The sequence below is a fragment of the Pundamilia nyererei genome, unplaced genomic scaffold, assembly GCF_000239375.1.
Source record: "Pundamilia nyererei isolate P.nyererei 1_Seehausen unplaced genomic scaffold, PunNye1.0 scaffold00159, whole genome shotgun sequence".
Classification (NCBI taxonomy): Eukaryota; Metazoa; Chordata; class Actinopteri; order Cichliformes; family Cichlidae; genus Pundamilia; species Pundamilia nyererei.
Window position 1 is genome coordinate 633,843 of NW_005187560.1, and position 15,448 is coordinate 649,290.

Here is a 15,448-nt window from a genome sequence, read left to right on the forward strand (position 1 = left end):
TATATATATATCAAGGAACTCCAGATTGCAAAGGTGGATTTAACCAATTTGCAGACTGGCTCATTCATGGGTGCCGTTTCCAACTGTCAAATCAGCGCGGGATTGAACGCTACATCCACTTACCTATTTTCCTTCTCCATAATATTAGATCGTAATTGGAAATAAAACCCTTAAGCATATTATGACCTACAGTGTTGGGTCAGACCATGCAGACAAAGATAAGCTCAAATGAGACTGTAATCACACTGAAAATGTCCCCACCACCGAGCCTCACAGTAGATAATGGAGTTAAATGCCACAAAATTCCTTAGCACGGCGTCCTTCCACAACAATCACTCACTCCACACAAAACATCCTCCTCATCGCTGTAATTGCCCTATTAAAATATTTCTCCTTGAAGATGTGTCACATTACAGACCCCGCGGCTCATTAAGGAGCTCCCTGCAGCCAATTATCTGAGCCTCCATGTCTGGAAGCCAGTGTGACCAAAAGGGGCTCAGAGGCAGATCTGGGAGCAGCCTGTCCTCCTCAAATCTACACCTACTGTATGAGAGTCAAAACAGAAAACTGACCTTTGGTCATTGTCTCGGGGCGACTCCACTCAGCTCCACTTTAGAGTCAGGTGACAGAGCGTCTGACCTTTACCATGGAAATAATGACTTGTTCTTGTGCCAGGAGCTCAGAGGGTTACCGCAGGGAGCGAGACACCTCTGGCGACATGTGACAGTTTTTGGAGGAGAGAGTTTGCACTCAGCACTTTGATAGCCCCGGAAAACCAAAGTGTGTGTGACAAGACACAAGCGACTTAGAAGTGTGTGTATATCTATGGCTGCGTGTGTGTGTTTGAGTGCGCACCAGAGACATAGTGTTGAAAGGAAATAGGTGTCAGACAAGAGGTGCAGAGAGGAGTAATTTAAAGTTGTCAATACTTCCTGTGCAGACATTCCACCTGAAATTTTAAAAATAAAAGTGATTGTGAAAAAAGGGTCTGATTGTGAAGGGAAGAAGAAAAGAAACAGAATCTGAACAAACAATACATGTTGATGAAATTCGGGCAAAACATTTGCAGCTTACTTTCCAAGGTCACAAAAAAAGCCCTTCGCACATGTCTCTGTGTCAACTATCCCTCGAGACACAAAGAGCCCAAAAGACTCCCGGTGCTGTGAGACAGACAGGTAAACAGAGAGTCTAACATTCCCCGACCTGTGCAGCAACACACTGAGTCTTAATCACATTATATGGCCCAGGGAGCAGGCCTGCGTGTCAGACTGGCTGTTGAGTCGTTCGACTGTGTCGACAGCAGACATAGGAGAGGTGAGACAAGTGGAGGGACAGAGGGAGGGAGAAGACGGAGGAGGGAATATGGAGAATGGGGGAATAAGTTGGGGAAGGAGGTAAGAGGAGACACGACATAGCTGGAGTAGTTAAAAGAGAAACGTGAAAAAAACAGGCTGTTAAAAAAGGGATACAAGAGAAATGTCATGAGGAAAAGATTCATGCTCAAAACTTTAGCTGCATTTCTAGTTTTAACATTTTTGACTGGGATTTCACTCAGTGTTAAGTTTACACACGATATCCTCCCCAAAAGCATTTATTTGAAAAAACTTTTGGTCTGATTTGATACTTTAACCATTAAAAGAAGTCTTCATCTTCAGTCATTCTTCTGACTGAAATGTCATTTCATTTTTGTAATAATTTAGGTGTTTAAATTCTTTTCATTACCATAAAATTAAAGAAGATTAAATCTAAAGCTGATTTTTGTGGTTTTGCTGGTGAGAGTTGCGCCACATGGGTTACAAAACAGGGAGCTGGTTGTACCGTTTCGCAAAAAAGTGATCCCGTTATCCCCTTCTGACTGGATCACTTACAAACTAGTCCCACCTTTCTACACAACTTCATTGGTTCTCATTGGATCTCATTTCTCCAGAATATCTTCATTTAATTTTTAATCGCTGTTGCAAGTTTCAACATCTTTAAATCATAGTTTTTGGCCTTGTACCTTAGTTTTTAGTTAGTTATAAAATTGCTTTTATCAGAAAAAAAGGTTGTTGATGAAAACTGTGACTTAAAAATATTGGTCAACAAAATGAGCACTGGTTAACAGCAAACTTATTGAAGTTCATGCTGACCTAGCTGAGATTTTTAAAATGTCAACTTCGCATTCATTGATAACCTTTAGTTATCTTTAGCTAACAACAATACAAATGTTTTGCCCAAATTTCATTGACATGTATTGTTTGTTCATATTCTATAAGTGAAGTTTTTTTCCTCTTTTTTATTTAAATGAAGCTAACATGGAAGTGTAAATAACTGCAGTTCCTTGGAAAGCCACTTGAGGGTGGCTTAAAAAATTAAATTAGTCCAATAGACAGCATAAAAGATTGATGTAGCTACCTTGCTGATGTAGCTACCTTGCTGATGTAGCTACCTTGCTGATGTAGCTACTTTGCTTTCCTTTTGGAACCTCAAAAAGTGAGTTTTTTTCTTTTTTCTCTTTTTCTGACTGAAGCCGTTCCCTCATTGACAAGTTGTTAGCCAAAGAAGTTTCAGTTTCATATCACAAATAATCCTCCATTTTTTTAAACATAGTATGAGTAAGATGTTGTCTTATTGTTACTCGGGTGACTCGGGAGTGACATCATTCCTGAGTTAGTGTGTCAGAGCAGGCACAAAAACCTTTTTTACTTCTTAGCAAGGTAGGCCAATTCAAGCATCACTAGCAAAGACAATAATATGTTTTTGAGGGTGGGGGTTAAAAAGACTGCTGCAGCACATCCATGGATAGAGCCAAGTCAATGCTCTGCCTGTGGCACAAGTCACAAATCCACAACAGATTAAAGGTTCAACAGTTTTACTACTGTTTGCATCCGCTGCCTCCGTTTAGGAATGTAAACTTTAGGTTGGTGGGGCTGCTCCACCTTTCCAAACTGGAAATCCCATATCATTGAATGTTCCAGATGAAAATTTTTACTTGGCACGTGGAACTCAATCTGGAACACATCAACAGAGCTGTTTGTCTGCTAATCAGAAGGCCGTTGGCTGAATCCCTGAATCCTCTAGTTTGGATCCTGATGCATTTTTCGGGAGTAAATGTTAGAAAGTGCTTTGGAATATATAAAAGCACCGTATGAGTATGTTTGTCACTGTGTGAATGAGAGTTGCCCTAGAAAGCCTGACTGTTCTACTGAGTAGAAAGGTGCTATAAGTGGTGAGTGCTATATGGTGGTAAGTACCATTCCATTTACCATTTGCAGAATGTTAATTTTTAATTTTTACTATTATTAAATCTGACCAAAAAAGAGTGAGCCCATAAGCTCAGCAGGAAAGTGTTTACCGAGGTCAAGGCTGAAAGCTTTTTTCCCATAGATTCTGTAGGACCATTGCTATAAGAGAGAAATCAGATTTAAGGTACTTCTACATTGGCTTCGTTTTCCTAACTTGGAAGATACATTAGTGTTTTATGGTGTCTGTAGTCAGTCCTCATAGACTCCTTTTTAAAAATGTTCAGATATACCACATTAAAACTTTTCTTACATGTACAAAAAACAGTTTGTTCTCTATAGCTAATTCTTTTTCTAATAGCTAATTTGTTCTTTCTGGCCATTGTATGGGGGATGAATTTACACAGTTCAGTCCTCTAACCCACAGGTGTCGAACTCCAGGCCTTGAGGTCCACTGTACTGCCCTTGTAGCTTCTTATTGGCAAAGCACACCTGATCTACATATTCAGCAGCTGGCAGGGCAGGGATATCTCAAAAACAAGCAGGATGTTGGCCCTTGAGAACTGGAGTATGACACCCCTGCTCTAACCTGTTTTATGCTTAAAGTTGTATCTTATCTGAGTGACAGTTGTTTTTTCTTCAGCATTTAGTCATCGTAAGACACACTATGTTTGTTGTTCAGTCTCTCCAGTTCCTCATTCAGTTTGAAAGCTGTTTTCTGCTAGCCAAAATCAGACTGCCATCCAATATGCTAGCACTGAATTACCGTAGTACCTTGCTAACCAAGCTAATGTTAGCTAATAGCTCTCCAGAGCTACTCTATCATCCAAATGTGGGTTAAAGTGTATTTAAATTAAAAGAACCCCCCCCCCCCCCAAACAATTAGAAAAAGAAATAATCTGGATTGTAACACCAAAATTACCAAAGGCTTAAAAAAGGCAGTCCACAAACCAAAGTATGATGGCTTCAAGTCTTTTTTTTTTTTTTGTACTAAGGCTATGCTAATGTAATCAATAGATTGTTCACTTTCCAAGAGCTGGACTATTTGAAATGTTTTCCAGCTCTTTGATTTTGGTTTTTAAGATTATAGCTCTAACCTACTATTTTGGTTCTACTTTGAGTAACAAAGAAAAAAAATGAGCAAATTTTAGTGAGGCAGACTTGCAACCAGCTAGCGAGTACAGTGGAGTGTTTATCAGCAAAATATGAATCATTTTCTTAGCAGTTATTTTAGACCACAATAGGAAATGAGTAATGCGCTCAGTTTCTGGTGGCCGTAAATTTCCACTGAGTGCTAATGTTGCACAGTGATTGAATGTGTAAGTAAGCAACCTTTAGCCATGTCAGTTTTAAGTGTACATGTCAGTACTGTGGTCACAGCTTCATGCTGCTGACCCTTAGTTGACAATAAATGTGTTGTTGCTTGTCTGAATTTTACAATAAGTTTGCATATTATTCATGAAATTATATAATGAAAACACAGGCACAAACACTGTATTGAAAACAATTGCCAATTAACATATAAAGGGAAGCTGGACCTTTTCCTAACCAAAGCTAAGTCACGTTGACACAACTTGATAAAATGCATACTCCTCTCCCCGTACTCCCAGTTCTCTCTACCAGAGGAAAAACGTTTTTTCTCAAACGGCTAAGGGTGAGAGCAAGTATACCCTTATATCTCTTTCCCCACTTAGCACAAAGCCAACCTCTTATCTGGCTGTCATTCAGCGTCCTTCACAACACTAGTACTTCTTCTTTTGAAGTCAAATCTGCCTCAAGATTGTTTTTAAACCAGAAACAAAATTGTACCTGTTCTGGTTCATTAAATTTGGACTGAAAAATGTAAAAATTTGAGCGAAAATATGAAAGATATATCTGCAGCCTACCAAAATAAGATCCCAGTCGCCAGCAAGCAGGAGAAAGAAAACTTTCCAGAAATAAAAAGTCAGATGTCATTATTTATCATCTTAGATCTTACTTATTTATGAAGCAGAAACAGAATGAAATTCTCGGTTGAATTCATCCTGAATTATTTAATTTGAAATGGTTAATTCCATACAAAGCCCAGGCAGATCCCTCCTCTGTTCTGATAAATACTTTATCACCGCTCCTAAATCGAAAACAGGATGAGCAGAAATATTGTTGGGGGGGTGAAGGAAAAAGACAACAGCTCTTCACTGTTTCTTGTTGTGCTTTATTTGTGAAATTTGTGGAGGTTCCTTTAATAATTAAAGTTGATGAAAACGCATTTTTTCTTAAAAAAAAAGTTATTTAGGCTAATGATAACTGCCTGATTTCTGTTTATTATAGCAATCTTTTCTATTTATTGCCTGCATGAAAAAGAAATCACCAGAGGGGATAAAGACGTGACACTTAGTTAAAATTACTTAAGAGCTTTTATGAAGCATTTTGCTTGTGGTGGATTTTCTTGCAGTCCCAGGTTGACAAAGTCAAAAGCCGTCTAATGAAAAGGGACGCATCGCTGATTGCAGCTATATCTGGAGCCGAGGTGGAAGTGGCATCGATTTAACAATTTAGCAGCACCCTCCTCTGTGTGTTTCCATTAGTCACGGCTGAATACCACTCACATTCCCCCTTTCTTTCCTTCAAAACACACACAAATACCCTGTCTGTGGCACACTCACACACACGCATCCAAAACTGCGGAGGTATATTCCCTTTCCCCTGAACTGGATTTATATCAGCTAACGTGATTCTACTATTGGTTCCAGACAGCGGGCAGCTAATGTAAGGGCACAGTCGGAGAACTTTGCCATGCTAAGGAACACGCCTTTTATTTCTGTGACTCAGTGCATGTGCAGGCTATCGTGCAAGTGTACAACACTGTATTTTTTCATGTGTGTGCATCATACAGCCTTGGAGCAGAGAAGCGTGCAGTGACAGTTGATCGTTGATGTAGTTTGCAACAGTCTGTAACTTGTAAGAGAGCATTGGGGATATCAAATTGCCACATTAGGATCATACACCAATAACTGACCGTTCACTAAATTCCTTCAATAAAATAAACTATTTTCCAATCATAGCTTAGCAACTGTGACTATGCAGAGCGGGTCTGCCGGGCTTTGGATTTCCTGAAGCAGTGTGCATGGATCTTTAGTAAAAGGAATGTCTTTTTTAAACCATTCTCTGAACGAGGAAAAACAGTGCAACGGGGGATGACACTGCTTTCACTTAAGCTTGTTAGCATGGCTCAGTCTGGATTGTGAGCTGGTAAAGATACTAAGATTTTACTCTAAGCATGACATTTTTACCCACTGTCTTCAAGCCCGCAAAAACAGTTGTTGAACTAGAACTGGCGGTCCTGCCTTAAAACAAAATGGAAACTTCAACAGGCAAACAGGGAGTGGCTCTTAGTGAACGGTCAGCTGATCAAGTCACACAGTCAAAATATCGACTTTCACTTTAAGTCGAGTTTAAGTCAGTCTCTTCCAACGATGGCTTGTTGATGGACTACAAAGCTGAAGCAGACCTCCCAATTTCAAAGGACTGTCCAGGTGTTCTGCTCTCTATTGTAGCTTCGTTTAGGCCTTTCCACACCTCAGCCGGTTTGGGCTGTTGGAAAGGAGGGCCGTGGAAAACGCCATCCACCCATTCTCTGAGTGTGGCGACTGGAGATTCCTGTTGCCTTTCTGTCTTGGTGAGCGCCATGTTGGTCGGATACCCGGGTGACGAGGAAGTACCGGTTGATGACAGCATACACGGCGGGTACTCGGACTGCAAGCTGGCATCCAAAGACACAGCAGTGTGAGCGATGGACCAGATTTTGGGTTTGGCATCTGTGCTTCGAAGGTCTGCATTAAGATAGAAGGAGCTGCTTTGGTGCTGGACCGGTGTGAGTTTGGGGCAGTCAGGGGACAGTCTCTCTTTTCTGTGCAGTGTATCTGGGTTGTGTGCGAGATGCACGTGGGGTAGCTCTGTGTTTGGGTTCACTTCATTGTCCTCAGGTAGAAACTGTGGCTTTGGATCACAATCAGAAGCATCAGACTCCAGCAGATCGAAGTCCTCAAGATCACTCTGCAGGTCTGCGCACTGTTGCTCTGAGAAAAAAACAAACGACACTGACAGTAAAGAGTCTGTGCATAACAGTCAAAGCTCGGAAAACGATGAAACAAAGAAAACTTTGCTGGCAGACTGATTTAGGACTTGCATACCAGGAAGCTCCTTGTCACTTTTAAGTGGCTTCTCAGCTTCATCACTGTCATCTTCACAGCCTCGGTCATCTGAGCTTTTACAAGCCCGCGGTGACCACGTCACCTTGTTCTCCTTTTTCAATCTCCTGCGTGCATTTGCAAACCACGTAGACACCTGAGGGAAGGAAGGAGAAATCAGAAGCGAACTTAAAGTTAGAAAAGGAGGAGAAGGAAAGTCGAAATGTGGGAAAATGTACTATTTGTATGGAATTAGGAAAAGGTGAAAATCAGACACATTATCATGCAACAGAACCCAAAAATTTCCAGATAAACATCAAATATTTTACAAGAACCCACTTGCGTAAGCGTCATTCTGGTGATGATGGCAAGCATTATTTTCTCCCCCTTAGTGGGGTAGGGGTTCTTCTGGTGCTCCTGCAGCCAAGCCTTCAGGGTGCTGGTGGTCTCTCGGGTGGCGTTTTTACGACGCGAAGCGCCGTCTGAGCAGGAATAACTGAGCCAGATGATGAGAATCAAATAAACAGTTAGCTCATACCAAAAGTAAGTGAAAAACAGAGGGAAAGAAAACTCGATATTCGTGAGAATGTGGTATTATAAATTACAATTACATTTGAGTAAATTACAATAAAACACTATAAATATAATAAATCTTATTATAGTATAACACTGACTCCATAAACCTGCTACAGACAGGTTTTTCCCATCATTCTGAAGTAAATGATAATGCTGACACAGATATTTTACAGTTATCATGTTAAAAATATGTTTTAATTTAAGAGCAGTGAAAACATTCTTGTTCACTTACCCATATCTGTCATAAGGATATTGTCCAAATGTGTATTCATAAGGATAATAAGCAGGAGTCTGAGATGTCCCCACATGCACAGATGCAGCTCCTTCTTTGTGATCTAGTGGCCCCTGAAAATATTGAAGAAATGAATGCCTAATCAAGGTTAAACAAACTTTTATTTATTTATGTGTTTTCAGAAATTTTCCTGCACAAGAGACAATCTTTTTACCGTAAGGGCAAAACGAATAAGAAAAAAAATCCGGAAGTGAACACTTTGAAATCCGAGAATTAAAGAGTTAGAAGTGAAGTGTGACACTCACTCTGGAATAGAGAGCGGCGTCCGTAGCGCAGGTGTTGTAATAGCTCTGGCTCTTAGGATAAGGGCCGCTGTAGACTCCGATGCCTGCTCCAGGGGTGAGCTGGTGGCCCGGTGAGCGCAGCACCGGGTGGGACGGGGGGGTTCCCGGCTCCAAGCAACCGGCCAGGGAGCCTGAAGTCATCAGAAACTAAGGAAAAATGTATGAAACGAACTCACTGATATCCATAAAGGAAAGGGAATCTGGTGTGTATAGAAACCCTGTTATGTACACTGGCGCTTAAATGTCTCCTTACTTTCACAAAGGAGCAAATGTTTAATCTCAGTTATTTTCTCAAAAGCAAAACAAAAGCTGGGAAAAAAAACAGCACCGACGTGCTGATTTTGTCACATTGTCTCCATAGTGGACTTGTTGATGGACCAGTTAAAATCAATTTATCCTCCTTATTTAGCTCAGGTCCTCATCAATAACATCAAAGACAAAACAATATACTACCCGTACCTGTGGCGTGGTGGAGTAGGAGTATCCCAGCTGAGAGTAAGCCATGGTTCAAATGTGACCAAACAGGAAATAAGTGGAGTGTAGATGTGGAGCGACTTCCAGCAGCATCCGTACCAAACGCAGATTTAAAAAAAACTATTTTAAATTATTTTGCCTTGACACTAGTTCAGAGATACTTTCCGGTCAACTTTCCAGCTTTTTTTGTTTTTAATTGGGATTTCATCTACCATCTCGTCCAAAAGTGGACACGCGGACATTTACGCAGCGCTTTCATTTTACGCACAAGCGCTGACGGACTTTCAAAGTAACTTCTCGGCTTCACCCGCAGTTTCCACCTCATCCACCAGACTGCTCCTGCTCTTTAAAGTGTCCCTGCTCTCTTACAATCCAACGCCAGTTTGTGTGTGTGATCAAACCACGCATCTCTCCGTGATGCGCTCTTTGGTTTTTAAGGCGCGTCTGTCTGACGTCAGCCTGGACTCCGCGCGAGTGTGTGTGTGTATGTGTGTGTGTAACTCGGTGTTCATATCAAGATGAAGAAACTCACTCCTAATTAATTCCCTCCCAGTTTCCTTTCGCCTCTTATCCAAGAGAACAGCTCTGCGCAGCGATGCTCCCGAGAGTCCCCAGGCGTAAAGAGAGTTGTGATCAATTCTCCTCTCTCTCAATAAACACAGGCGCACAGCTGCACACGTCCACGCACGCATTTACACTGGCACACATGGCCAGAGGGGGTGGGATCGGGAACGTGATGCGTTGACACCACATTGACACGCGATGATTGATGACTACAACCTGATATTAGCATAATCGTTTTGCCCTGTTGTTTAGATAACTTGTCACCACGGAGAAATCTCGCTGTCACCCACATATTCATGAGTGGGGGAATTTCAGGTCTCCTCCAAGCAAATTAATCAAAGAATAAACATTCCATGCATTCCCTTGAGTAAGCACCTTTAGTGGCTGAATGGGTTGTCATGTTTTTAATAACAAACTCTTAAGCTGCCCCGACGAAGTGGAAACGTTTTTTCCCCTTCCTCTCTCTTTCTCTCAACCCACTTTAAGGTTTTCATCATAGGGGAGGAGGAAAAGGGCAGGTGTGAAAGGGCTGTGAGGATAACAGAGAGGCTTATTGTACCAAAATATTTGGGTACACATTTGTGGCACACCGGCAGAACAGAACTTTTTGATGTATAAGAAAGAAAAGAAGGACAGATATTAGGGACTGTATGCAAATTATTAGGATAGGAGAAGGGGCAGAAAGAGTGGTGACTTTGTTTTTTGTTTTCTTCTTTTGTTTCTATAAAAGAAAATGTTGCAAATGATCATGCAGTGATATGAGACAGGTAGACATTTGACGTTGAATCTACCTTTAATAAATGCAACCAGTATAACCATCTCTGCAACTTTAGGACATTACAGACATCACACATATAACATCTTCTTATGTAATTGATAAATACATTTTTATTTTAAAAATTGCAGAACCTGACTAATTTATAGGCAAGCAGATATTATTAGACATTTGCCAATCGACTGGTATCTGCATTTGTATCAGCCGATAAATTAAAATTAAAAACGTAAAGAAGAAATGGAAGAAACACCCTTCAGCCGTGTTAGGAATGATGATGTTGAATATTCCGGCCACCAGGTGACCTCTTCATCTTCCCTGTTAGCAACACGTATTTGGAACGCCTTAATCACAACAACCATCTGACCTGGTGAGTGAGTAAATGGATAACTGCACATAACAAATATTAGGGTTTATTAGGTTTATGTTTTGTGTGTCTGAAAGAAAAGAAAAATATAATAATAATAATATATAATTATATAGGATCATCAGCAACATCATCAACAAAATATAAATATATTTGCTGACATATCGGAACACTCAATTTTAAAATCACCAAATAATAGTATCAGTACCAGCCTGAAAAAATATCACTTTACCCTCCTCACATAGTCCTATATAAGAGGATAATCTTTACACAACCTTTCCAGGGATTTGTGTCCCCTCCCATTCTTGAACCAGGGATCTCTGCTGTGTTAGACCAGCGGTCCCCAACCCCCGGGCCTCGGACCGGTACCGGTCCGTGAATCGTTTGGTACCGGGCCGCGCGAGTTGAGGCTCAGGTGTGAAATGTATGGTTTTCAGGATTTTCAGCGTTATTTTGTTATCGTTTTTATCGTTTACTCGGTTTTCCAGGGTCTTTTCACGTGTGTTCTGAATAAATCTTCTTTTTTTCGGTACCGGTACTAGTTTTATTTTGTTGTATTTATCTGCGACACCTTAAAGGCCGGTCCGTGAAAATATTGTCGGGCATAAAACGGTCCGTGGCGCAAAAAAGGTTGGGGACCGCTGTGTTAGACAACTGTGCTAATCCATTTATCATCACATGAACGCTCAAGATTTTCACTGTAATGTACAAATTAGCATTGAACGAGTCCACAAACTGGTCAGGAAAGTGTTTGTGAAGGCTACATAACAAGATAGCTAGGTGTCACTTTCACATAGATGAATTTTGTGCTGACAGGTGTCGCCCCCTTCTGGCCATCAGAAAGAGTACAACGTAAAAGCAACTGCATTGGTTTTCAGACACAGAACTTATGTCCACTTTTTGAATACAGATTTTTACTTCTACCCACATTAACTGCTTTTAGCCAGACTGAAAATTTATAGCGACATTTTCAAGCTAGGAGATTGACATTCTCTAAAAAAAATTATTCAGTATATCACCTTGCTTAAACTGGGTCTAGAGTTCATAGCAACAATAACAGAAGCAGCTTTTCATACAAAGTTATGTCTCATTTTTACTTCCTTGTGGACGTACACATGCAGCTTTATGGTTTGCTTGGAGCTACTTTGAAGATTTGTTCTATGCATGCTGAAAATTATATCTTAGTAAATCAGGGTGAAAAATGTTGCATCGAGAGGGTCACAGATTCAGATACAGATTGCAAGAAATGTCAGCCTAAATCTAAGAAGAAGAAGAAATTGGATTCCCTTTAAAACATATTTGTTGTGCATATTGGTTGAATATGAACATATTTTCTGGATGTCAACATCTTTAGTGCTGATCTCAGGTTTTTCACCTTTTTTGTTTCTTTTCCCACAGTCTCTAACACTGGGAGAAAGGAGAGGTTTTAAAAAAACAAAAACTTTCCGTGCAAAAATCCAACTTGAAAAAATGGATGTGGAGAAGAGGAAAAGCCAGAGGAGGCAAACTTGGAGAGCTAAAGAAATCGTTAATAGTCAGGGGATCTGAAATGGAGCGAGGGGATGTGGAGGGGTAAAAGGACAAAATATTCCCAGTGCACCCAGAGTAAGGCTGGAACAACAGAGCTGCATCACCAGAAAGCATCTCAGTCCCCACAAGGGAGAAAGCATCTGTGTACCGGCTCTTGATTGACATTCCATTTGTCCCATGAAAGGTGCTCATATACTGAACACGGACTAACTGTCTCGCCCTCATCTATGCTCAAAGCTCGGAAATGAAGTTATCTCCCTGCTCTGGCGTTGCACGTCTTCACACAAAACATACGTCACTCAAGGAAAATGGCAATTTGTTTATCCGCTGACAATGAACACGGGTGTGTTTAATGTTTGTTTGGGATGGTACACGAGGAAATAACTTGTACGTTTATTTGAATGAAGAGACTCTGCAGAGCCTGAATTAAACTTTCAAAGCTCTGTACCAGAGTATTCCACAAATAATGATTATAAAGCATGAACTGCACATAGATAGATAGACACAACAGATTCTGTTATTTCAAACACCAACAGACCATATTAATATATGGTCTGTTTATAAATTCATGGCATTCCTGCGGTATACATTTCTTAAGGCTCTGCGTTCGCTAGACCGTGATTATATCTTTCTGATCTCGTTCCCCTCACATCAATCATTCATTCAAGATGCTCCGCAGGAAAAAAAAAGAAAGGAAACATTCTTATTTCCTCCCTCCTGCATGCAGCTCTAGCTATTATGCAGTAGGTGGGGCGTGGGGGTTAATGATAGAAGCATGTTAATGTGAGAGGAGGAGGGCTAAGTACAGCACAAAGTGTTTGCAGTGGAGGGCCAAACAACTACAATCACAACTTCTTTCAATCACAGCGCGTCCCATTTGAACATTTTCCACCTTAAAGTATGAAATCTATGCAATTTTAATCGCTGTTTAACATGTAGATGCTTTTTGAGCCTTCGACTTGGTTTTAGCTCTTAGTGGTTGGTGCTGAAGGTCCCAGAATGAAATCAGAATCCCTCTAATCCATTTTTTTACACCACAGTGAAAACTAAAATAATTAGTTTGCAGGGTCATGAAAATGCATGTAAATGCCACACCGATTTTCATCATTAATTTTCTGTGTTTATCTCAAAATATTCTTTTAATATATATATTTTTTCCTCTTTGTTTATGTGAATTTCTGCATCACAAACAAATTACTGATCCCAACCGTTTTTGTGTTTCTTTTACTTCAATGAAATGACAATAACGAAGTTACATGGGGTAGACATTGCATGCAAAAATGTGCCAGTTGCCACCTGCAGCTATAATTTCATCATATCCTTTAAGTACATCCTGCAAGTACACACACACTTTTTATAATCAAGGATTTTTACCAAAAATCAAAGATGTGACAGAAATGCAGACTTTAATCATTTTAAGTATAAATCTATTGAGTTTCCATATTTTTAATACATGGATCCTTTGCAGCCAATGAATGCCTAAACGCTAGAACTCATGGTCGTCACAACAAACTGTGTTTCCTCCCATGAGATGCTCTGTCAGAGTATTTGTTGTTTGTGGAGCTCTCTGCCTTCCGTTTTGTATTTAATAACTGAAAAGCTGCTCTGTTTGGTATCAGGTGACTGACTTGCCTTCAGAAACACTCGGGTTGCTTTCGCGGTATCCGTTTGGACTGTGAAGCGCTGTTTAATCCGTTTTGCCATATTTGGCAGAATCTGAAGAGAGAATATTGCCCTGGTGTAATTACCTTTTTGTGTTATCAACAGTTAATGCACAATAATTTTAGCAACCAATCGAATTGTTTTAATCAGCTCCAAGTTACATGAAAATGGTGTATATGAGTCTTTATAGTGTACATCTACATGTCAGTCATGCTTGCATGGCCAAACAATGAGAGTAAGTGACCACATGAACAATTTGCTACGTAAACATGCTAAGTAGCTAGTTTGAAATGTACTTGTAGGTACATTTTTACCACTGGGCTGTGGACAGAGCAAGGTTAGCTGTTTCCCCATTTTATAGATTCTAGTGTTTTTGTTAGGCTAAGCTCACCAGCTTAATTGTTTTAGTTAATAGGCTAACATTTAAGGGAAAAAAACAACTCATTGAATGTTAGGCTGTTTATTTTAACGCCTTTTTCACAAGTTTGACAGAAAAATTGAATGTTTCTTTACATCAGTGACTTTTACAGAAAGGCAAGCAGAGATAATGACTTAAACATACCTTTTTAATGATTTTGCACTGCCTGTCTTTTATTTATTTTTTCTTCACCTTGCTGCACTACTTGGCTTATTCACAATTAACTAATAATGGCAAGTGCTAAGGAAAAAAATCATTGAGTAAAAGTAACTACAAAACACAATGAAAGAATTCACACGGGCAGTGTTTTATTATACATCATGTGATTTTTTAATGAGCTCAGAAAAAGGTGTGTGTGCATGTGTGTGTGCAATTGTGTGTGCATGTGTGTGTGTGTGTTAGATTTTACTGGGCAAATGCTGCTGCCTTGCTTGCCCTGACAGAAGGCCACTGCTGCTTTACATACTGTTTGTATCATATGGAATGTTTTATCTGAACCACTTTTAAAAAAGGAAAACTTGAGATACTGTAAGGTTAAGTAAAACATAATAAAAATAAAATAAAATTTCCTGTTAGACTTCTTTGTCTCACAGTGTTAAACCAGCAAGACCAATGAAAACCAGGGTGAAATGAGGTAACGTTTCCACCTCACATTCATGCTACTGCTCTTTGAGAAAAAAGCAGGAATGTTCAGGGAGGAAGAAGGGGACAGAAGAGGATAAGCAATAAATGGATCATGAGGAAAGAAAATAGCCCTTTCTTTTCCACCACAAGACATGGTCTACAGAGGCTGCCTCTTGTTAAGCACGATGGCACCAACCAAGTACAAGTGCAAGCCAGGCTCGATCTGATCCACAAACAAGGCTGCCAACACCAAGTAACCTGTCTGACCACTGAGTAGCAGCCATGCTATCTCTGCGTGCTGCTTCTCTGCTCCTGTCTAATAAGAGCCTCATGGAAGATCTGGAGCTGCTGAACTCTGAGTGGGATACTATAAATGCCCTGGCCTTCCTCATCAATGATGTAAGACAGAGGAACAGAGACAAGCTAACCCTCTTAGCCAATGTGCAGCATGTGTGTGTGTGTGTGTGTGTGTGTGTGTGTGTGTGTGTGTGTGTG

The 15,448-nt window shown here is 40.3% G+C and overlaps 1 protein-coding gene across 1 annotated transcript; it reads right to left on the bottom strand.

Annotated features, from left to right (window-relative positions):
• Positions 1-5,401: 5,401 nt before the first annotated feature.
• On the bottom strand, positions 5,402-9,425 carry irx4b (iroquois homeobox 4b). Its single transcript, XM_005745470.1, has 6 exons — positions 9,002-9,425; positions 8,504-8,689; positions 8,199-8,311; positions 7,730-7,886; positions 7,394-7,547; positions 5,402-7,279 (listed from the first exon to the last, which is right to left on the bottom strand). The coding sequence occupies exons 1-6, from the start codon at positions 9,044-9,046 to the stop codon at positions 6,693-6,695; spliced, it is 1,242 nt and encodes a 413-aa protein (XP_005745527.1). The 5' UTR covers positions 9,047-9,425; the 3' UTR covers positions 5,402-6,692.
• Between the last annotated feature and the right edge of the window lie 6,023 nt (positions 9,426-15,448).